The 25,209-nt window shown below is 39.6% G+C and overlaps 1 protein-coding gene across 2 annotated transcripts in view; it reads right to left on the bottom strand.

Moving 5' to 3' along the window:
* Positions 1-25,209, bottom strand: part of BMPR2 (bone morphogenetic protein receptor type 2) — a 104,116-nt gene that overhangs the window by 10,691 nt on the left and 68,216 nt on the right. For both annotated transcript variants that reach the window (XM_058810009.1, XM_058810008.1), the window contains exons 4-11: positions 13,730-13,840; positions 13,120-13,211; positions 10,862-11,092; positions 7,850-7,964; positions 6,122-6,282; positions 4,855-5,002; positions 3,770-3,906; positions 825-997 (exon numbers count right to left, since the gene is read on the bottom strand). In XM_058810009.1, the coding sequence (XP_058665992.1) occupies positions 825-997; positions 3,770-3,906; positions 4,855-5,002; positions 6,122-6,282; positions 7,850-7,964; positions 10,862-11,092; positions 13,120-13,211; positions 13,730-13,840 (1,168 nt within the window). The remainder of the gene's footprint in view (positions 1-824; positions 998-3,769; positions 3,907-4,854; positions 5,003-6,121; positions 6,283-7,849; positions 7,965-10,861; positions 11,093-13,119; positions 13,212-13,729; positions 13,841-25,209) is intronic.

Below are 25,209 nucleotides of genomic sequence, written 5' to 3'. Positions count from 1 at the left end.
CACTATGCTGTTTGTCCAGTTGGCAAACAACTGCTAAGGTTCTGCTCTAGATGCAGAGAAGTGATGGTGAAGAAGGTCAACAAAAACCCAACAGACTAAATCAAGAAAGTGATTCTGGGAAAATGTCACAAGGTCCTAACCCATGAAAATGCTACTATTTTGACAATTTAAGTATTTTATGATTTGAACATAGTATTTTTTTCATGACAATGAACAGTGTCATATATAACAACATTATTCTTCTCTCAAATCTGGATTTCTAGAGTATACTATTAAGCCCTGAAGTCAGCTCTGCAAATTGTCATTCCCTCTGGATCATATATAAGCAGAGAACATGCAGCACTTCTCTTGCTGTGGTCAGAAGAACAACTTAAACAATGGCCCTGCACTTTGTTAACTGAAAAACTATAGGTTTGAGACTTGGTAATTTCCTGAACTCACACTGACTGCAAATACAGAGTTTTTAGCAGAACACTTTAACAGAAGTTTGATGCATCATTTAGCACGTGTACTTAAAGACAATTCACTTTGTCATTTCCCATCATGGCAAGCCTGCTGGGACAGTTTGCCTAAGCTCAGTTTAAAAGGCCCCTCTGTGAGAAATACAGTTGTATACATAAAAGGTGCCTGAATTCTGGGGACACACAGGAGATCTTAAGAACACAAGCAATTGGGATTATGCCATGCAATACCCATATGCAGACCAGGTCATGTAACACACATCACTGAATGGGTGCAGCAAGCTGTAGCTTCTGCCCTGGAGTGAGCCAAGCGCTGCATTGGGCATTCCCTGCTGACTAAACCCAAATGTGCTCTCCTCTTACCTCTCATTTTGCATGGCAGTTGACATAGGATTGACTGTTGGACTAACTGATTTATTTCTCTCCCAAATCATCATAAGCTCTGCCATTCTCTCCTCAGCACACTGTGCTGTTAGTCGAGCTTCTGCATCTTGATCCCAACAGTCTTCAATAGTTTCTTTAAGTGACCTCACAGCCTGCCAGGAGACAAAACCCCTTTAAGTTATTTTACCTTTATACTGTTTTATTTTATTTTACCTTTTTACTGTTCTATTTTACTGTTTTATGGCAGCATTCTGCATGCCTGAAAACAGTCACAAGCTGGTGAAAGAGAGAAACAGAAGATACACAATTTCATTCAAAGCTAATTTAACCTAATACTAGCAATGTGCAATTTAATATTAACACACGTCACATACACACATCAACTGGGAAGACACTTAGCAAAAGCTACATTCACCAATGTCCATACAGCCTTCAGCCAGCCCTCTGATGGATGCATGCTCTGCTCACTCTCCTTGCCTTATGAGAGCTGTGTACTAAGGTTTGCTGATATTCTGGAAATGATGCCATGGTTATTCTCACAGTTCTGCTAATGGTCACTGCTTTGCTCCCCTACACTGTATGCAAATAACAGCTGTGCTCACTTCATCATCCTTGTCTTCCTGTTTACCACAGTGTCATCCAAATGTCTCATAAATATCAATGAATTTGTCTGCACCGTGGGAGGAGATTTTTCTTGCACTTGTTTTACAGGTGGAGAAACAGAAACATACACGTGTTCCTGGCATCACACTGTGGGATGAGCTGTACAGTCAGGATTAGAGCTCAAGACCTCCAAAACGTGCTGCCATATGCTCAGGGAACTGGAGAGGAAACAACTGAAATCATGAGCACTGAACACTCCTGTTTGCCCTCTATCTGGAGTACAAAAGCCAGGCAGACATTTCTGGGCCCCTGCTGCCAGCCCATGGCCATGGAGAGGATCTGGTCTGCCAGCACAGCTCCCATATACAGCCCAGCTTTAACTTCCCCAGCACTGAGGACTGTGCAGAGTCCCAGCTGGGCACTAAGGCATTCAGTGAGTTCTGCTGGCTGTCTGTGTGCCAGAGCTGCCTCATGCTCTGCTGGCAGTGGAAGCCAGGACCAGCTCTGAGCACGAGCCAAGAGCTCCTTGCCCACAGAGCGAGCTCCTGGCACGGCTTGCATCTGGCAAGCACTGCTGCTTGGTGATGCAGCTCTGGCTGCACAGGTGGGGATGAGCTCCCCCACAAGCAAACCTTTCATCTCCCTTCCCACAGCAGATCACACAGGGGATAAGCCAATACCCTCTTGGCTTATGTATTGACCATGTATTAGATACAGGAGGTTAGGATGCGGGTCCACAGTGAGGTTATCTGGAGCTTAATTTTCTACACTATCTGCCCTAGAGTGCTCATTCAGATATTATCCTAAACTGGCATAGGGTGGAGGAAGTTGTTTGACCCCTGTGATTATTATTCTTTTCTCTTAAAGAAATGGTGTAGATAAATTCTTAGAGCTGGAGTTATCACCATTTTGATTATACAGAAAAAAGATTAGTAACACCACAAGAATGTGCTAGGCATTTTAAATATGGGGATCATCTAATAATGCTGGAGCCTATCAGCTTGCTAGAACATAATTAACATTTAAAATGGCAGTCTGCAAAACAAAACAAACCTTGAACTGTTTCAGTATTAACTGTCTTCAGAAACAGCTGTCAAGCTTGGTTCTTCCAACGCCACATTTGTCAACATGGCTATAGTTAAAACAGCTGTTGTTTGATTTCCTATATAGTTTGGGCACTGATTTATCTTTTTTCCTCTTCCCCCTTTGCCCCTGAGACTGGGTGGCCAAAGTGTGCAATAAAAGCACCTCTCTTGGAAGCTCTCAGCTGGGTTACAACATGTTTTACTGCAGTGCACCTCTGCAGGCTATGCTCCTCTGAAAGCAGGCTCCTACCGATTCACACCAGGTGAGGCCTTGGGCTCCTCCTGGTCTGCACAGCAGCTACAAACTTATCAACCACCAAAGCCTCTGAAGATTGATGGGCATCATTCAATATGGGAAAAACAAGAAGTATCTTTCTAAATAACAGCCAAACACGCCATTTTCACACTTGCAATTCAGCTGTGTTACCTTGTATCAGGTGGAACCCAGTCACTGTTGGCACTGCACTTTGCTCGTAATAAAAGACAAACAGCCCCCTCTAAGCCAAGGGGATTCACATTGCCTGAACTTTGCTGCACATGAAAGAAGCACAGACTCTCACCAGAGTTCAGCTGACTTGCTCTAACTTGTTGGCCCACAGCAGCAAGGTTCTAAGCCATAGCTACACTCACTCAAAACAACAAGCAATATTATAATGTTTATAGTCTTGAGAAAAAAATTGCAGATCAAATGAAGCCATATAAAATCTTTTATGTAGTTAAAATGAAATTATTTCTAAAAGCTTTAGTCTCTGCAAATCTTGGGGTCTATACAAGTTCAAAAAAGTTTATTACAATGTTTACCAATTTTAGTTTTGGAAGAGTATATTGATGTTTTTGCCAGCTATTTTAGTTGGTATCCTAGTTCAGTTTTATTCGTTTATAAGATATCCAAAGGCAAAAAATGGCTTTGTGTTTCTCATTCACAGAGAACACATGAGCACTTCATGCACAATACTACAGACAATGTCTGAAATTAATGTAACAGGTTATCTTTGGTAATCACACTGCAGCACGCAACAACAATAATAGTATTTTTCCTTAAAAGAAATCTATCTTTCATGTCAATAACTTTTAAAAACTGAATTCAGTATTTGAGAAGTCCATGCAGAAACAGCTCTCAATCCTTAAATACTAATAAAGAGGAAAAAAACCCAAAACCTAAAGAACTGCTTTTAAGAAATGAGTACACCCTAAAGCTGGTTAAATCACTGTTTCTTTGAAAATATTCTCCCTCACCAGGCTGTTCTCCTTCCATGCTTCAGGGAATTTTGGTCTTTGCTTCTCTCTAGACACCAAGACTTGCATATCTTCAAAAGTGGGATGGTTTCCGACTTCTGTCTGGAAAGCCATCTGGTACTCTGGCACAGATTCCCCTGTTAGCAAAAGAAAGAAAGGAAATAAAATCAATCACAGATTAAAAGGCAGAGCAAAGGCCTTCAGTTGATGAAAGGCATTATCAAAGTTGCTGACTAACGAGATATTCCCCACTTTCCCCAAAGTCTAACGTCCAAAAAAGCTGAATTAACTGCAAATAAATTAAGTGCTGTTCAGCAACCTTTCAAAGGATAGCATCTTGAGACTGTGCTGGTTCAGTGGCACGTTTGGAATGTCTTTGGGGCCTGAAGATGACACCAACTTTCTGTGAAATGCCACTGACTGATGATGTTCATGTACTTCATTTGGGAGGAAGCCCAGCAGGATTACAAGCCTCTGCACACCAAGTACAGCTGTGTGACTGCAGAGACTATGCTGCATTTCAGATCCATTCTACATGCTGGAGCTTGGGCAGAAGATGGTGCATGTGGCACCAATCTCATGCGTAAATTTTAAGTCCACTTCCTTTTTTGTTTATGTTACAGGTAGGCAGGATTTCCCTCAATTTTCAATGTCCTATCACAAACAAAAGTACAACTGACTAAAGGCTACGTTAAGTCACAGCATGTTTTCATGGTGAAAAGTCTGAAAGACACTTCAAGCACGTCTATCAGTTCTCAGAACTGGAAACACTGCCTTTGCCATCAGCCTAACTCTCAGTGTTTTTAAACTCTGGACAGTAATACTAACAACAATAATAATGCTCAAAAGGCACCTAGCATGAGGCCTGCGAACCGCCTGAACAGGTCCTACCGAGCCTTCGGGCAGGAGCCACACCTCGCCCCCCGATGTCCTGACAAGCACCACCTCGAACACTAGATGGCACCGACTCAATGGCAGAAGCAGCTGAGGGAACGGCTTCCCTTGTGCACTTTCGGGCTCGGGAGCAGCTTTGGGCGCTGGTGCCACTTCCTATTGTTACGGTTTTCTGCAGTTCTTTTCCTTACCTGGGAAGAGGTCTGTACATCTCATGAATATCTCCCAGTAGATCAGGCCCAGAGCATACATATCTACTTGTTTCAAGGCAGATTCACAGTCCCTCAAGTTCACTGCTCCTTCAAGCACTTCTGGGGCCATGTAGCGAATCGTACCAACCTGGGCAAACATCACATCAGAGCTTCACATCAGGAAGAAATTTCCAAATTTAAGTTTTTTAGTGCCCTATTCTGCTTGGTATTCTCTACAGTTAAGGAAAACACAGCTTGTTCCTAATCAATGTCCCCAGTTTATTAGATTCTTACCAGTCTAGTCATAACAAAACCTTTCCCCTACTCTGTCACTGTCTTGTATGTACCAAAACAAAATTATTTTGTCCCTTACTTAATGTTCTCAAATGAAATATGATATAGCTGAAGTGTTTCTTTTTTCAAGTTGCTTTGTTAAACACCAAGGTATGTATCATAAGGAAGAGGATCCTGCTGAATAAGAAACTTGTTCTCTATTCCTGGACTGTCAGGAAGGTTCCACCCTACAACTCCCACAGTCAAAGGTTATTAACAGTCTTGGAAGATACCTATTCATTTTCACTCTGATATGTGGTAGAGTAGAGCACTTACTCATCAGTACTTGTAGGACAGTATTTTGTCAAAGGACTATTCTACAACCCTGAATTTTAACCAGCAGTTTCCCTGTTTCTTTTATCAGTATGGAAAGATCTAGATGGAGCTCTTCTGCACTCCATATTATCAATTTAGCACTTGATTTCTAAGGGAGAGTGATTAGCACTGTGTAGCATGTTCTTTGAATGACATATTAAGTTTTTCTGTAAAAGCACAGATAACAACTACACTGAACTAATAGGTACTTTATTTAAAACAGTCTCACTGTATTTCCGTAGCCTGTATCAAATGTCAAGCAGCAGATGCAGAATGTGGTATGTCACTATTTCAGAAAAATTAACACCAAAACCAAAAATTAAAAACAAAACCTAAGAATGTTTGGTCTTCAGTTAGCATTTGCAGTACAAAACCAAAGGGACCTGTACCACATAATCACAGAGAACATGGCAACCAAACTTACCTTGTGTCTTCTCGTACCTCACACAGAAACTTCAATCTGCCAATCTATCGCCTTTCAAAATGGCAGGTTTGTGATGAGTATTTTGAGAATAAAACCAGTTTCTTCCTGGGGAGGCTTCAGCCCCTTCTCACCCATCCTGCATTTCTCATTACAGAAATTGTACCAGCTGAACATTCATCCAACCATTGTACTCACCTCGCTAATGGCTGCATTGTCTTCCTCACCAGGTCGTACCAGCCTGTTCCCAGTCAGCTTCATGGAGAGCCCAAAGTCACTGATGACACACGTGCCATCGTTCTTCACCAGCACGTTGCGGCTGTTCAAGTCACGATGCGATATTGCAGGTTTGTAATGCTCTGTTTGGACACACACAAGTGCTTTTACCATTTCAGCAATTCCACTGCTTGGCAAAATGAGAGAACCTCGTTATGTCTGCTCAGCTATTATGAAAAAAGGAATCACTTTATTTTTTAGAAGGCTAATGTTTTTGTTTCTTTATAATGAGCTCCAGAGGAAGCTTCCTAGAGAAAACTGACTGGCACCCAGAGTTTCACTGTATCTATACGATATATTAGGCTACTGCCATACACAGTTCTAATGTTCACCAACACTCTTCTTGCCAAGGGGTATTTCAGCACGACTTTGGCAGTGGAGACATTGTACACTTAAACACAGACCTGCTGCCACAGCCCCAACAGCCATTCCAAATACTCTCTGTCACTTCCACACTCCTGTGTCAAATGCAGTACCAACTATTTACATTACAATTGGAATTATCACTGGCACTTATTCACAAGGTATGCAGACAATATTATTCCAGAGAGTCTGAACATGTTCATCTTGCAATGGATCTGACCTTTTCCAAAGAATAATCTCAGTTGTTCCTATTTTTAATTTATTTTGTTAGTAAAGCAGCCAGCAGTACAGAACTCATTTTAGTATGGAATTTATTCTACTCCATGTGTTCCCTCCTAGCATTCACAGACTGTGGCTGTCTCTCCTTTATGATGGAAAGCTTACACATTTTCTGGTTGCTAATGGACACACCTGTCTGCACTTCTCAAAATGATGAAGTTAAGATGATAGCTGTAGCTTCAATGGCACATAGGAATACTGATATGAGTATTTTCAGCACTTTTAATAGCATCTTTAGTTGTCATTCTTTGCTAGTGCTTATGCTTAAGATTTGAGATATATAGGTTGAAATTTTAATCCAAACATTAGCACCTCAATGGAGATATAGTGAAACCAGCCTTTTATTTACTGCCAAAACCCTAACATTTCAGTGCCAGGCCATATTCTGCAGCCTGATAGATCTCAGAATATCTACTTTATAATTATGATACTTCAGCTGCTGAAATATGGGTGAAGCATGCATGCAGATATAGATAGATCCCAATCAATACATTGTCACAGCTAGTACTCTAATAAAGTACCAGAAAATCCAGCAGTATTGTTTGTACACAGCAAAGATTAGGCTCAAATTCTCAAACAAAAATCCAGAGACATGATAAATAAAACTACAGTGGGGTTAGAATATTTAATTTGATAGCATACGGTTCACACACAAACTAAAAATTGCTTTGGTGATTTCTGAACTGCAAAAACAGACAACACCTCATCTGTTTACCCTCTGCCAGAGAGGCAGGCAGTGCTTCAGCTCTTCAGTAATCTGTTGCCATGATACAGCAGCACTGCACAGCTCTGCCTCCTCCTGCCTCTCCCACCTCGGACCCAGGGCTGTCACACAAGGGCCACAGAGCCACAGCATTGTTCCCAAGCAGGGAACAGAGCAGAAGTTCTGAGCAATCTCTATCTACATTCATCAATTCCTACTCACAGTAGGATAAAAGAAAGGCTGGAATCTATGACTTGACAGAAATAAGAATATACTGAGACCTTTGCATCCCTTCCTGGCCTTACCTCCTCGAGGCAGCTCCGTGTGCAGGTACGCCAAGCCCCGCGTTATTGAGTGAGCCAAACGACAGGAGCTCACCCAGTCACTTGTGTGGAGACTCAAATATTTGCACAAAGAACCCTGAAAAGAACCCCAGAAAAAGAAAAAACAAAAAAAACCCCACAGATTAAAATCATTATCCAGTAGAATAACTCAAAATCTTTTGGAGACTCAATTTTATCCACTGCTTCTAAAAGGTATAAACCTGTAACTGCTTTTGAGTTTACCCATATGTTTTAAAACACAGTATTTCACCGAAGTTTCATTCCAGTGCTGCCATTTCATTTCTCTAAAGTGAAATATGAATTTTATCACAGAATAGCAGGGACTGCCTCTAGAAAAAATGATATTAATTATAAAAGTCTTATTGCAGAACAGAATAAAGGTAATTGCTGACATAACAGCCTGGGTTTCTAAAATGTGGGCTTTAGACCATTATTACTTAAGCTTTGTTTTTTTTTCTTGGCTTAGTGGGTTGACATTTCATCCCATTCTAATGGAGGCCACAGGACTGTTGTCATAAGGTGACTGGCAAGTATTCACTGTAACCAGCTTCAAGATGTTTCTGCTGCAGAGCCTGCCCACCACTAGATGTTTTTTAAGCCAGCTGAAGTCTGTGATTTTATGCTTTTAGTGAAGTTAAAATGATAACCAGGAAGACTTTTAGTCAAGATTTAGAGGGAGATACATTTGTATTTAAGACTATCTTGTGAGTCATGAGTTACACATTAAATTGGGGATATTCATTCTGACTTTAACTTTTGATAAAAGTGATATTTTAAACAACCAGAGATTCTATTTGTGTTTTAGAACACTTTTTCTGTTGTTCTGAAGAGACAAGAGTGTCTGACTACTGGGGTGATAATTCTGTGGCTATTACATATTTCCTACCACATCATGCTTTACAACTGACTCCCTTACTGACCTGCTACACCTCAAAGTCCCATCAGAACAGCATGCTGATTGATAAATGCACATAGCATTCCTTTTACTTCCCTATTTCCTTTGGTCTGAGGGCATGTTTGGATAAAAACACAACCTGGCTCAAACCTATCTGTCTTGCTTTCACCAAGGAAACACCAAGAACAATTTTCCGTGTAAAAATCCCCTGGCTTATGTGTTCTTATTTTCAGGAAGGAAAGTATTATGACGGAGAATGATGTTTTGGATGGGGAATATTTCATCTGCACATCTTGTATTGGTTAGTCCTTATTGAAATCAGATTTATGGCTCCAGTTTGAACACTGGAATTCCCTTCTAGCAGGGCTGCCACAGCAGGCTTCCTTTTCTGCTGTTAACTCCACATACAACAGAACATCTGCTCACTAAAATACAGATCACACTGTGCATTAATTACACCTGCTGTGCACTTTTTCCAATGACTTCCAAACAACAGTGGATTGATTTTAGACTAATCTTGCTGTTCTTAATACCACATTGGGAAGGAATCTGATAATATGAAGTCATAAGCTTCATCTGTACATTTAATCAGGTCATTAACAGAGCCTATTTACATAAGCAACAAGACACAATTTTCAATCAAATTACATTTCAACTGAAAATCCTTTCATTCAAGAAAATAGCAAAACCAGATCACCTCTGAAGACAGTTATGCCATGCCTCCTAGGAGCAGAATACCCACTTGATTTTACTTAACTTTCATTTTATTACATGAAAACATGCCAGTTTTGTCAGAATCGCATGCTTTGCCACTGTCCATCTGGTATGGGCACAACTGACCTTTTTCATGGTCACTTCCAGTTTCTGCAACCTCTTCTTAGATGCCTGTCTTGCAAGCTGACCTGATAGAGTGTGTTCTCACTTAGAAGTTTCAGTTAAGTCACTTTTTATATTTGTGCTTTGCTGCCTTAAGTTTGTATATAGTGCACAAGTGTGTAAATACATACCTATGTTTAAGGCATGTATTTACATGTGTGCATTTAACTTGCAATACAATCATATGCAGAGAGCCTAAAAAACCCTAAGACAGGCCATCATTATTGCTATGTAGCACTGTCCTGCTCCTTTCTGCTATTCAAATAAGCAGCTGTTGTCCATAAAAGATACTGGCCTCCATAAAAGATCAGGCTTCAGCCATTCCCTTCACACTATGCAGGAAATACAAGTTTGCTTACTTGAGACTAAAAAGCTTGAAGAAAATTATTTAATTGAATAACTAAGGTTCTTTCCCATATACAGGCAAAAAACTCCCCCAAGATAAATTGAGACACCATTTTTTGCATTTTCATATATATATCCCCCACATACATTTTATGATCTTTCAGGAAAGCTATTCACATTTACACTGTGTATTTTTTAAAGGTTTCTGTTTCTGTATATGTGTGTACACACACAGAGCATGAAGTTCCCTAATCCATGAATTTGAGAAATACAAGCCTTCAGTTAGCTGATGAGATTTGAAGGTTCTGGAAAGTAAGGCTGCCTTCTTAAGACATGTCCTACATCATCAGTATATGCTACAGAAAGCTTTAAAGAAGATACCAGGATAAAAAGTCACCATGATTTATAGTACCATAAACTCATTTGACAACGATCTTGTATCTATTACATTTCACTGTAAAAAACCCCATTATTTACAGCTATTGAACAATGCCATAAGACAGAGATAATGTCTTAATATTAAGAAGTTTTACATTTATTAGATTACTTTTAAGTAAAAACAGCTCTTCAAATTCTGTCATTGAATAAAGACAAAATTGACTAAAAAAACCTTGCACCAAAACCAAGACCAAGTACTCCAGAGCTAGGAATTTGTAAGACTACATTTGGTAGCACTAATCAGGAAGTCTAAAAAGGTATTACAGTAACCCACAATAAGATCCATTAAAACTGTCATTGATATGGATTATTTTTACATTACTGTGAAAGAGGCACCACCAAAACCTAAAGTACATCCTTTTCATGTGGCTATTCTTAGGATTCTTAACCAACCCTACTGATTTTCTTGAAGCACTTACATTGGGGTAATATTCCATCACCAATAAATATTCCATCCGGCCATCTGCAGTGAACCTCTCATCCCCCACAATGAAGCGGGCGATGTTCTCGTGCTCCATCAGCGGAATCCTGTAAATGTTCCTCTCATTGACAAAGTTCTGACGATTGGCAAAAGAAAAGACTTTCACAGCAACTGGGCGTTCATCTAGGGAACCTTTATACACTGCTCCGTACCGCCCCCGGCCAATCAGCTGAAAAACAGAAACAATTCGTTCACAAAATAATAGGTGAAGACAAAACCTGAGTTTTCACTCTACAAGAATTGTATGCCAACTTTTATCCTGACTTACACTGTAAGAACAATGAAGATAGCGAGTATTTTGTAATGAAAACCAGAATTAGAATAGAATGCTTTCATAGAGGCTATTTGAAGTTAGAAATCTCAGCACAAGCCAACATAGGCTTTACTAAATTGATTTATAATCTGAATACCCATACATATATAATAAATAATCTATTCAGTATTTTTATATACAGAATCAATAAAACACATCTGTTTAGTGCTGCTAATTCTCTTACAACTTTTGCCTACTAAAGATTTATAGCTTTTATGTGATCAATTTCATTTCACTCCAGAAATCACAGACTTTAAGGGAAATATTTTAGGTTTAGGACAGTTTATAAGCTGTAACTTTCAGGTTAGTAGTAACAAAATATGCATTTGTAGTGCAAAATAGATGCCAAAAGAGGTAAAAAGATTTTAACAGAAGGGAGTAATTAATTCCTGACTACCTGTGAATATTTATTCTAGCCCCCACTATATTAGACAGTCTTCAAGAATGGCCTTTCACATCTCCATAGTAACTGCAGAACAAAGAAGCAATCTCTAAGCCAAAATGCAGGGCCACCTTCAAGAAGAGCCCTCATTTCTAAAGCTCAAAAAATTCCAACTACATAAGAATTTAAGCACCTATTTAAAATAATTTTCAGGAAGACCCACACATGAAACTGTAAGGATTTCATTAGCCATTTTTTAAACTTTTAAAATACTTACAAATAGAGGAGGAACAGAAAACAGAAGGGATAACAAAAGTAATGTTCCTAAAGATTATAAAATTGTCTTACAGGAAAGTTTTTATAAATAAAGTACCATTTAATTGAGAGACTTTCTGTTTCTCAGTCCTTTGATATCACTGGGTTACAAAGCAGCAGCAAATCAATTCAAGGTATGAATATGCAATGTAATCTACCCACAGAGATGTCCAAAGGCAAGCACAGGTTAAAACATTTGTCCTACAACACCCTGTGACTGGAGGCAAGGGGTCAGCTCCTTAGGATACAAGAAGCAGGACAGAAGACACCATAGCATTTCTCTCTGCCAAGTTTCAGACTTGGAGAAAGTCACAGCTTTCTCCAAGACTGCATTATCAGTACAAGTGCTTTCATCTGGGGCTTTGCACACTTCTACAAAACCCACTGATAGACTCTCCTAAACTCTGCCTCAAGTCCTTTTTTGGTGTCAGAAGGCACCTAAGGTTCTTTGCTGATCAGTGCTGTCACCATTAGAGCAACTCACACTGCATGTCTGCAGTCTGCATCTCCAGGTGGGGTTTCCACTGGGAAAAAGAAGAAAAGCACCACTCTGCATCTCAGTCATTCTACTCATTTTTTCCTGGCTAAAAGGTTTTAAAAATTCCATATGCTATATCAAGCATACCAACTGGAAGCATAACATTTTGCAGTTTTGTGATGATATATCTAACACCAAGCTGAGCAGAAAGTTCTGGTTGGCCTCTAGTTGCCATGGAGCTGGATAGCGCCCCACAGGGAAGAATGACTTCACAGAAATGCACCATATACTAAAACATACTGCCCTATGTGCAGTAAATTCTATTTTCCAAGAGTGTTACTAAAGAATTTTAAATTTCTGCAGTAGGACACTGTATTAAAAGCAAGCAATGTCAAGCAAAACAGATGGATCTTCTGATGCAATGCTGAAATATAGCACCTTCTAATTTTCCCCACTACCTGCCAGAGTTTCTTATTTTGTTCTCAAGGTAAAACATGTTCTAGCTAATGCCAAGAACATTACTAAAAAAATTAGACAAAATGTACCTACAATAACCCTTTTTTAATTTTAATTTCTTCTTGAAGCTGTGATTTAGAAGCAAATATTACAGGAGCACTGATACACTCATTTCTGTAACTATGCCTGGGATATGACCACAAGCATTATATTGAATAAAAATGAAGATTAATAACTGAGTTGAATATTTACCTCTAACAACTTTAGATTATCCAGATCCAATGAGGGCTCTGATGCTGCTGCCTCCATCATGTTCATGCTGTGCAAACCTTGTTTACGGTCTCCTGGGGGAGAGGGTGAGGAGGAAATCAGCCAGTTTCCTTTCTGGACATGCTCCAAGTGAAAAAAATGCAACTTACCTGGGACCTGGCAGAATTACATATTGTAGGCAAGGATGAAATAAGTAAAAAGAAGTCCTGTAAAATCTTCTCAAAGTCAGCAAAATGAGCAGTGAAGTGCTGATAAGCCACAAACTACAGATATCTGCTACACAACTATTTTGATAATTCAAAGTCACTGGCAATAACTATAAAGCATGTTCACCACCTCACTTAAGCTGTGCTGAGCAGAGGATTTGTAGAAGAAAAATGGGTCCCAAAATGCCAGCTTAGAGAAGTCATAACTCTCTCCAAACTGTTATAAAAGGAATATCACATAAAATGTCAGAGAGGAGAAAGGGGAGCAGCATTATGTACAAGCATATAACAGGACTGAGGAGAACAGAAGACCTAAGTATAGCTCTGAGCAATAGCCAAACAAACAATGGAAAAAAAACAAAGCCAAAAATATTGTCAAGCCCTACCTGCAAGCATCCTGTATCCAAAGAACAGAGCAGCTATGAGAACAGCCAGTACAGACACAGATGCCAGGGCAATAACGATGGTCTCATCTCGATGAAAAGAATGAGAAGAATCTGAAAGCAAACAAGATGAGGACTCTTTAATTGTAAATTTGACAGAATCAACACTATAAAACACGTAATTGTTATTACAACAATGAGAAGAAAAATGTACTCTGGATTGTCTAACATCCCACATCCTTTTCCCCTCAACATTTAGGGATGGCAGAAGAGCTGATCAGCCCAAAACCAGCTGGGCACACATCCATCAGCAGCCTGGCCCAGGCTTCCCTTGCCCTGCAGCGAGAGGCACTGACAGCAGAAAGTGATCCTTCTTTCTATCTGGCAAAGTTCAGCACAGCCATACAAGGCCAAGCTGATGCAGCTCTCATCTGTTATCTGTACCTTAATCCACTTTCCTGGTATGAATCAGGTTTGTCACCTTTACAAGGTTTCTTTGTTGTTTTATCCCGGACAAAAATCTCAGTTTGCAAACTGGGCTGCAAATATGATGAAAATTGAATGTTTCACATTCACTCAAATACCTAAAACATACATAAGTCCACTTAAGCAAATATTTCAAAATACTTGGGGGTTTTGATTTGTGTAAGTGCTCAGATAATTTTTGGCATAATTCTTAATACACAAAAAGGCAGAAGTATCTCTACAGACTGAAGCAGGAAACCTGAAACAAAAATAAAACACTAAACAAAATTAAATGAAACTAGTTTTATTGAGTCTGTTGTAAAATATAATTTGACTTTTTGTCAAAATTAGTTTCTTGCTTTTTCAGGTTTTCTTGGTTGGGTTTTTTATTTTCCCAGAGAGGAAAAAAGATTCCCTGAAAACATTTGTTAGTGCCTTGAAATGTTCCTCCATGTCAGAGTCCAGTCTTGCTTCTTGCAGGCCTATAAAAATCCAGCCACTTTAATACAAAAAATTATTAGTGCAGATACTCTTCTGGTGTCAGAATCACTGGAATGTGGCGCTACAAGACCTCATTTACTTTGGCTTCAAAACCAAGTTTGGGAACTATGTTTAAACATGTCTTACATACTGCAAAAAGTACTCCTTAAAAGACTGTAATGAGACCTAACTAGGCTAAAACCACAAAATATAAAATGCACACAAAACTTAAACATTGAATAAACTTTTAGGTGAGACTGAAATACAATTTATCCCAATCTATACTATCTGCATAAACTGACAAATTTACTTTTCTTGGATTGCATTTAAAAGAAATTCAACATTATTCACTACTTCATATTCCCAGTATGGACATACACAAGAGAACCATGTAAGAAGGAAAAGCAAATTTAAACGACAACAACTGTCCTTTTTACATAACCACAACAGTAAGGGGAAATAATGAAAAGCTGGTAAAATAGAATGCCAGAGAGAATTTCAGCTGTGACAGAAGTATGTGAAAAATCACCTATCAAAACCAACACGGAGCTCATATCTGATACTCCCCTTAAATAAAAGAGAGCTTGTGATAAATCACAATACCATCAAATTTAAATTTGTTCTGTCAAAAGAAATACCATCACTACTGGTTTTGGTAAAATAACTTTCACCATGAAAATAAGATATTGGCATAGAACACTAATGTGTAATATGAGCTGTGACTTCTGTAGTGAGGAGATGAAAAGATACACATTACAATTGTCATCTAAATTATGTATTCAAAGCATAGGCATGCATATATATTGAAAGCCACAACACCATAAAGGAAACTGTTACATTATACAAAGCTATATGAAACATGACACAAGTGCAAGCAGATGAGTAGCTGCTGGCAGGGAAATGGTAGTTTTGACGTTCATATTTTTATGAATGAAATTTACATTTTATTGGGCTATCTTTTAAAACATATATTAAATGTGGAGGGTTTTGCATCAGTTCAAGACAGTGCCTAGCACGTACTAAGGAGTAGCAGGTTTGCAGAGACTGACCCTTGGGTTATAATCCCAGCTGTATTTTCGTTGCCTGCACAACTAGAGCACAGCCATTTGCTACCTTCCCACTGCCAAATAACCAGCAATCATTTCCCTCATGGTTTGCCAAATGATATCTGGTGCTCGAGTTTGATTGCTCTTCTTTAGTTTTCTGTATAATCAAAGGCTTAACAACATGCCTCCATCAGGAGGGCCCTCCTCTACCCTAGAAAGGATTTTGCTGTTCAAGGGCATGCTGAGCAACACGTTCTTCCACAGCTCTGGCTGCCTTGGCACACTCCCCTTAGAAGCCTGTGAATGTTGACATTCTGCAGGCTGAAGAGATACCAGAAAATCTCAAGACAGCATTTTGCTCCCATCAGCAGCTGAACAACACACAGAGAAAAAGGATAATTTCTCTCTCCTTCCTTGATGGACCATCCTTTCTGCAGCCTTTTTCTGTTTAGTGGCTAGCTGTGCAGCCACCAGATAACCTCAGACCTCCCTGACCTTCCAGAAGAAAGAATGTTTTAATTTTTTTTAAGCAGAGTTGGTTCATAAGAATTTTAGATTGAGATATCTTGAACTAATTTTCAATTCTTACAAATATTTAAAAATAAAACTGTCAACATTCCCACAGCCAAATCAGTCTGACGGTGCAAGCTACTACTGTCAGGATGATGAGCAATAATAATAAATTTAAGAATAAATACAAATTTCTTAGTAAGGGTAAGTGAGCATCTCAATGGAGTGATAACATGCAGCTCAAAACAGCATGAGTGAGTAAAGTGCTGTGTGTGACAGCCAGTCCTTTCCCAGCAAGGACAACTTCACTATCTTTTGCTTGTAAATCTACACCAAAAGGAAAGCACAAAAATCCCACCATGACAAAAGGCCCAGACAGCTCCAATGCCTCCCTCACCCCCAAAAGTGCTATTTCTATCAACCCTCCACCTGCTTTGTAAAACAATTACTTTGGATGTTGTCAGATTATCAATCTTTCTTAAACAGAACAAAAAGGATATGTCACTTATCAACCCAGTTTCAAAACCTTCCAAAACTTAACAGAACTTTAATTAACTCACTGTTTTTATTAATCCTTGTCTGGATATATTTAATCTTTAGTCTTTCACACCATACTCACCTTTAAATGTCTAGCTAAGAACCATACAGGACCTCTCAAGGCACATGGAGAGGTTCACATCTGCTCTTTTATATACTTCTAAGTAATAATTCATACAAGTTTTTTATATGCATATGAACAAGAGTCATGTTTCTCTTGGTATTATTTGGAGATATGTTTTAACTAACTCACCAAAGGCACATCAGTGTAGGTCAATAAAAGTAATCACTAACCTTTAAGCAAGGCACTTTTAAAATAAGGATGTAAAATGCACAAGTACAGAAGTTTCTTTTCATGCTTTTGTCCATGAACTCATGGTCTGGGTGAAAACAACCGTGACTCATTGTGATTGGGACATTCATTATGAAAGGTATGGTTTGATATTACATTTTTCTGAACTAACACTTGGTTGGTCTTCAACTGTTGACAAACCCTCCCTCAAATCAGTGGATTCTGCTTTTCAAGTTGATTTACAGGACCAGACATGTGCCCTACAGCTTCAGTATTTCTTCATCATGTCATTGTACAAACTGACTTTAAACATGTCTAACAACCACTCAATAATTCATTTGAGTTTTTTGAATCATTACTAATATTTGGGTACATAGTGACAAATACCAGCTGATTCAAAAACACTGTTTTCAAATCTCAGACTGGGAGTGCTGGTATCTCAGTATTATTTCCAAAACAATGTACTGCATAAAAAAAGCAATGCCATAAAGGGCAGAATTAGCTGCAGACTCTAGACAATCCAATAATTAAGGAGTTGGCTGCTGAACTAAATTCTACCGACAGTTGTACACAGAAGATCTTGTCAGAGCTTTCTCCTATTTATGTTAGTGTAACTGAAAGGAAGGCTAATGAAGGTGCTTGTTTCACTGCTACTTGTTACTGAGGCTTTTATTTCCAACTTCAGCTTAGGCTCTCTCATCTACACCAAATGTGCCACAACAAAAAATTGAAACCAACAGAAACTGCTGTAAGGCCCAAACAACCTTAAAAGCCAATTTCTTACCCCACTTGAATGGGAAGGGGAGCACTGCTCACAGATCTACTGACTCTACAAGCAGCAGTGCAGAGATTCCAGGTGGAGGACACTCAGCATGTACACACTTCTGTCTTGGAACATTTTGCTAGTTATTCTTACAGTCTACCAATCCCATCACAAAGAAATATCAAAGCAGACAGTGTAAATTTATTTTTTTTTAAGTAAGAAAAAGAAACAAAGCACAACGCATCAAAACAGAAGGACAACCTCCTTCTGGCTGGGGAGCAGCTGGTAGCCAACAAGCCACCATTCCCAGAAGTGTCCTGACCTCATCATCAATAAAGGGCTTGTTTTCAGGTTCCAAAACCCGAGTACAACAGCTCCTGTGTATGGAGAAGGTACACACAAATAATTGGGAATGAATTTCAGAGCAAACCATGAAGAGGAATGCTTCCAGTATTCACTTAGAAGTGAGTCATCTGGCTGAACCCAGCCCTGCTCTTGGGACACTCCCTGCAGGCACTTCTACCACATGAAGCATTTCTCTCCCTTTTCTCAGACATGACTGCCATAACGTTTTCCAAGCACTTATACAGTATCTTTGATGAATTGAGGTTTTTGGATTAAGCTTCCATACTACCACACATGGAAGCTGTCAAACTGCCTAACTTCCTAACCTTCCCCAGGAATGACATACAATGAAGAATAATATATGAAGAAGTGCTAATGGCATCAGGAAGAACAATATTTTTTACTCAAAGTAACTTTTCCATTACAAACATAAGCTTGTAATATTAATTAATGCAAAAGTATTCCAACTGTGCCTATGCTTGAAAAAACTTTTTTCTCTCTAATTTAACTTTCAAAAATTAAAGCCTATTTTGCAGGCTTCCTGTTTCCATAATTTAAAATCAGCATTTATCCTATGACCAAAGAAAGTTGTGAGAAATGAGAAAAAAACTGAGGCAAAGCCAAGTAACAAGAGCCAATGGCAAATGAGTCTGTAAACATACAGAACTCCTTCCTGGGAGCCAGAAAGGGGATGCACCATTCTTCTATCTTCCCTCCCCTTCAGCAAATACTGTGAGACCTGCAGACAGGAGGCTGCTCTGGAAAAAGCACCAACCAACCCACCACTGCCAACCACCACCATAGCATCAGGTCAAGCACCCACATCTGTGCTCTTGGAGAAACATTCCAGCCTGGATGATGAACTGTGAGGAAGCCGGGCAAGTTCTCATATTTCCTATTTCACCATTCAACACATTGTTTCCCCAGTACTATTACTGAAATGAGAGGGCATGAAGCAAATGGAATGGGAAATGAGGAGAAGGGAGGACAGTCTCTTCCCTATGGCAGCTGAAAGCTGTCCAGAAATCTTCTCTCTAACCCTACACCAAAGGTGCTACACTGCAATGGCCAGAGAGCTGCCTGGGACACCAGAGAGGTCACTATTACAATGAGACATCTAAAGAGAGCCATGGGAAGAGGCACTAAGTGTTAACCAAGTTGAAAAACTAGGAATCTCAAGGGAGAAATTCTGATTGTGTAATTAAAGGCTGTATCCCAACACAAACACACAAAAGGATATGGCCTTGAAGCTGCGCAAGCAATGACATTGTTTCCTTCTAATATCTGAATATGAAACCTTGGGCTTTGGAATGCTGTTTCAAAGCTACATATTTACGTGGTGGTGATCATATAATAAAGGGCATTTGCACATAAATTTCCACCAGATCTCTATAGTGCTATTAAAGCTTTTCATTCCATTTTCAGAAATCTGCCTGCTCTTCATGTAAATGACTCACAGCTGTGTATCTGCCACACACTAGTAAATAATTCTAGAAAATATATGTGTGTATTTAAGTTTAGAGACGCATTGTATAAAACATTTTAGACAAACATACAATTATTCTATATAATCAAAACCAGTTTTAAAAGTAATTACCTATGTTCCCACAGAATTTCTGGTAGCTATGTATCAAAAGCGAAGTGATCTTAAAGCCGATCAGTACCAAAATATTAACATTTAATTAATTTGCCATATCACACATAAGTAGCAACATTAGTCTTAACAAATAAGGAAAACACCATGCTTGAACCCTCACAGCACAACAGTGACATCTGATTGTTCAAAACAACTACAGCTGTATGGACTCTGATCAAAGTCAGTAAAATTACACAGGGATTCAAAAGATCTGCCCGTACAGATCACTTTAAAAAGAAGCAGAGTCTTCACGCCATCCTCCAACTATTTCTTTGATGTGATAGATTCAATATGTTCATAGCCAATCTGGTGCACAAGTTGCTCTTCCATGAAGGAATCTCAGTGATAGCAAGGATGAGATCAGAAGGAAGAGGAAAAGCTTTTGGTTCTGTCACCAGCACAGTGTGAGATGGAGACTGCAGGGTGGGGGCAATGTGGCCCTCAGCTGCAGATAACTGCAAATATGCTCTGCACATCAGAAAGAGGCCTTTCAAGTATATTTAATTCAACTTGCTTCTAAAGTCACATTTCTTTTCCCAGTAGTCCTGCACAATTTTCATGACATTGATAAGATCTTGATCCTTTGAAAAAACATACAATTAGCAATCTTTTCCAAGGGCTCACAGACCTCAATTACAATCTGCTTATCTGTTTTGTCTACGCAAAGCTTGGATCAAACGTGTCCTCAGAATTCTCCACAACTAGTAAAACATGCATCCCTTACTGCGTTCTAGCAGCACATTCCAACCAAACAAAAACACATCACAAGGTCTTTTTTCCTCTCCTCCTTTCTGCACAGTAATCAACATTTCTTTCTGACCAAGTGACCATTGCTTCATTCCTGATCCACTGTCCTGCAGCAACAGAGTACAGTCTTCATCACATTGGAGCAAATGACAAGAAAGCCTCTGATATAAGCACTGTGCCAGAACAACCCAAATTGTTTTATGTAAATTCTAAGTTCATTTAATGCAGGGGACAAAACATGTAAGGGGAAAAAAAGTACAAAATTTTAACAAAAAAATTTAGTAGCCTTTTAGACACCAGGGACACAGGTCAGATTATCATATAATGAAAACAAGAGTCCCATCTACACATTTAAACATATTATTTTTTGTTCAGTTGGAGTTACAAGGTTGGAATACCTTTAAAATATGGTCTACAGACATTTACAATAAACTCCAGCAGGAGCTGTTCCAAATTTTCTATTAAATCTATGTATAGCTGAGAATGATGAAAGGAAAAAATAGCATTTCCTAACAACTTCTGCTATTGACCTAAGCTTTTACAGGTGCATGTTTTAAATCAACTATTACCCTAATTCTGTTTTATGAACCCATGTATAAGAGGTAAGTTTGCATCTTTCTGTAAGCATTTGACAAATTATTAATAAAATTAAGATCCATGTCAAAATTTTGTAGTAGGACTACAAAATGTTATAAACATGACCATCTCCAATACTTAAACCAAAGTTAAGGTTAGGAACTACTCTTTCACATAAAATTTTGGAGGCACTTGAAGGCACAATGAAGTTGGCAAGATAACTTCTATGGAAGCACAGTGCACACGCAGATGGAAAACACAATGGGAACTGTATTTTTTGTGGGAGATGGTGCAACATTCTTTAACAGAATAATCCTGCCAATCCATAACCCTAAGGCAGTTTTCTTTCATAACTGAAAATGGATGTTTTCCCTGGACTTAACAGCAAGTCTCTGGTTTCTAGTCTATTGGCTTAGATGAAACAGATAATTTGCACTTGCTTCCAATCATTACAGTGTTTGAAGAAAAGATTTAAACAGTCACAAATATGTTTCCACTTTGCACTCAGCATCATCATATTTGACTGATTTTAACTTTTTATATAAAATTTTATAAACTCATTGTCATAAGGTGCCCTTTATGACAATCTTTTCATATTTTTCCCCACATCGGGAGAGCTAAAATTTTAATGCACTTTTCACATAATCACATCACTGTGTGGAACCTGGATGTCAGAAAGCACCAGTCTCTCATGAGACTTGCAGTAACATCAAAACCTGTCACTCATGCATTACAGATCCATCTGCCTCCTCAGTGAATGCCTCAAAACATCTTGGGCTGTAAAATTTATTTCCCATAATGTGCTCCAGAGGAATCCTGCTATAGCTGGAAGTCAGTCATCCGTGGTGGCAGAGTTTCAGCAGGCAGATCTCTCTTCAAAAATCTGCTGCTGGAAAATGTAGTTTGAATGCAAGCTTTGTCTCTAAAAGCCCTCCTCTGTCCTTCTCTGGTGTACTGGCGTACTGGCTGCCACCAAGCACCCAATCTGGAGGTTTTTTTGATGCTGAAGATTGCCATGATACATCAAAATCAAAAATGAAGCAAGAGTGGTAATGTCTTTGGCAGGAGAGTGGGTTATGAAATCCCTAAGTGCTCTTTCTTTGATGACTAGATACAGAGAGGTGAATTAGCAACTTGTCACGTGTGCAGAAGAAATTAATGAGTTCATCAAAACCCAACAAAACTTCTCTTCCTGCCTTTTCTTCTGGGAGTTCAGAGATCTTCAGTATAATTTCTAACACTACTGAATAGAACCTTATAATCATGATGTATGTAAAATAAATAGCAACCCTAACACAAAACTAAATCTAGGTTATTCTTTCTGAAGTTCCCTATATACCAATAAATATTTGATTACTAGAGAGATAAAAGAAGTATCTTGCTTCTATAGTCAAACTGTTTTTGAGTACACCTCAACTTTACCTTCAAGCTAAATGGAAAGCTAATTTGAGCACTTAACAACATACTGGGGACATCTTCCATATTGAAACAAAAGTCAGAAAAATGTTTTTTAATAAAAAGGCTGAAAATAACATTTACATTATCCCCTTACATTCATCTTGGACCAACAGGACTTCCTGCTTATCAAACCAAATGGTAACACCAGCTTTAACATGGCACACTTCCAGCCTCTGCAATGCACTGGATCAAAAACTACATGTGCTGCAATGGAAAAAAATGAGCGCTTCGGAAAGCCTCTTTAAAGATATTTGAAGTTATTTTAATTCCAACAGGCTGAATAGCCACATATTCCATGTCTGTAATGTTCCCAGGCACCAAAAATAGAGCCCAAAAAATTACATCAAAACACTGAAACGCCTGTTTTTATACAGATGAGCTACCAGCCAACCCCTCAGATCCTTCAGGAAAGGCAGCTCAGACCCCTGGTGCTGCATTTTTCATGTCTGCAGGAGCGATGAAGGCCAGGAATGCCGTCCGCCCGGCAGTCGGGCTGCCCTGCTCCCAGAGACACCCAGGCCCCGCCGGCACCCTCCGCGGTGGGAAGGGAGGCAGGGCCGGCAGGGCGGGACGCTGGGCCTGTCCCAGCCGGGCACACCCGAGGGAGGGGCAGCGCCTCCGTTCCCAGGCACGGCCAGAGCTGTGCTGCTGCTCCCGCGTGGGCAGGGACACCGAGCCCTGCGGCCTGGCAGCACAGCTGCACACCTCCCCTCACTGCCTTCCAGCAATAGCTCTTCTCTCTTGTCAACCTTAGCAACGGGCAATGAAGAATGAACTGATTTTATTAAAAGACATGATTATACAGGGTGTTTATTCCAAAACATTTCCCTAAGCATGCAAAGAAATCTGAATTATAGCACAATTTTAGGCGGCCAACCTGTTTCAAGTAGAAGCCCAAGATCAATACAAACAGGGTAAGAACGAGTTCTGACAAAATCTTCCCTTATACGATTGGTTTATGTCCTGGTATTCCAGATGTAATACCCTAAATCAGCTTAATATTGTAATCCTCAAGTGTAATCCTCAAGTGTAGCAAGTATTATAGTACTAAAACTTAACTTCTCCTACTCTCTTTAATTCAGGAACATATTTCTGTACTTCTAGTACAACTCTGTAGAGCGTACATTCTTGTACATAACAGGTTTTGTAAATTTAAATTTGAAGGCTTACACTACAAAGTTGTGCGTTAAACCTGTCTGATATTTTAGAAACATTCACACTTAGTAAAAGATTGTTTTGTCTGGCTAATACAAATTCAGACAATGCCTGTATTTTGCCAAAAGGTACACATCTGCTCTAGCTCTTGCTATCATGGTTTAGAAGGAGAATGTAGCGTGAATGTACACGTCCTGTTTTCCGATTAATCCTACCTACTTACTCTCTTATTTTCCCCAATCATCATCTCTACCTGGCCATATTCTAACTTTAGCAAATGCTTTTTCTAGGACTGGAAAAATATTTTTGAAGTCTTCCATAATTTTAAGATGAAAATAACCATTACATTTCTCTATACTCTAGCATCGTACTGGTTGGTATTACCAGGTATGTCCCAGATGAAATGGTTATTAGAAGGAATTGAGTGATGAAGCAGAAAGTTGGGATCAGACAGAATTCCCCCTCCCGCCTCACTCTAGGGCGCCTGCAGAACATGTGAACAGCATCTCCCCTTCTCTTCCCCAGGACCACTGGCAGTCTCACTCAGTCTGCATCGGTGCCTCAGAGTCTCAGTCCTGTTCCTCACTCTGTTCCACCCAGCACAGGCCATCCCTGAGGACACTGCTGGTGAGCAGAGAAGGGTGGCAGAGCAGCTGAACCTCTCCTGGTTCCTGCTGAAAGCCACCTCTCCTTCCCAGCTGAGAGGCCATAGCAAGGGCTGTTTCCCTCTACTGTCCTTGCTTAAATGGAGATTCAGATGGTTTCCGGGCAGGAAGAGCCTCCCTCTCAAAGATACTGCACAGATAGGAGGTACAGCTATTTGGGGACATCCTCAAGCAGAAGGAAACAAAGGACAGAAAAGGCTGTGGGAACCTGACAATCCTGTGAGGAAGAGGCAGTGGCAGGGCCAGCACGTGGCAGGGCAGGAGCTGACACAGTGAGAGGCCCAGAGAGGAGAAAGGCTTTAACCTCCCGAGGACCCCAGCAAAATCAATAACCTCCTGTGCCACACAGCTTCTGCTTCCAAGGCACCAGCTGCAGTGACCTTCTTCAAACAGAAAACTGCATCTTGTATGAGGGCACACAAGTGCACCTTAGATATGTGTAAATGCATTTTCTTTTCCTAAAGGAAAGAAAAAATTTCCAGAACTTGAAATATAAAACAAAGAGAAACTTAGATTGTGTTTCTGGCTCTGACACAGAACAGCCTGATCTTAGGTAGGTTACTTTGCTTCTTAGTGCTTTATGTTAGCTAGTTATATAATGGGAAAAACAGTACCTCCCCTAACTTCAAAGGTTATTCTGATTACTTTAAAATAGCATGAAGATGAAAAAGGCAATAATGATAAATAGCAATCCTTAGTTTGCACTTATGCAAAATCCCTCTACAGATCTAAGTGCTTGATTTCAGATGAAATATAGACACCGTTTGATGTTCAGCTCTTGCAGCACAAGTGCCAGCTCAGGCATCCC

The sequence above is a fragment of the Ammospiza caudacuta genome, chromosome 8, assembly GCF_027887145.1.
Source record: "Ammospiza caudacuta isolate bAmmCau1 chromosome 8, bAmmCau1.pri, whole genome shotgun sequence".
Taxonomy (NCBI): Eukaryota; Metazoa; Chordata; class Aves; order Passeriformes; family Passerellidae; genus Ammospiza; species Ammospiza caudacuta.
Note: the sequence above shows the minus strand (reverse complement) of the source record. Positions and strands in the feature narration are given on the sequence as shown.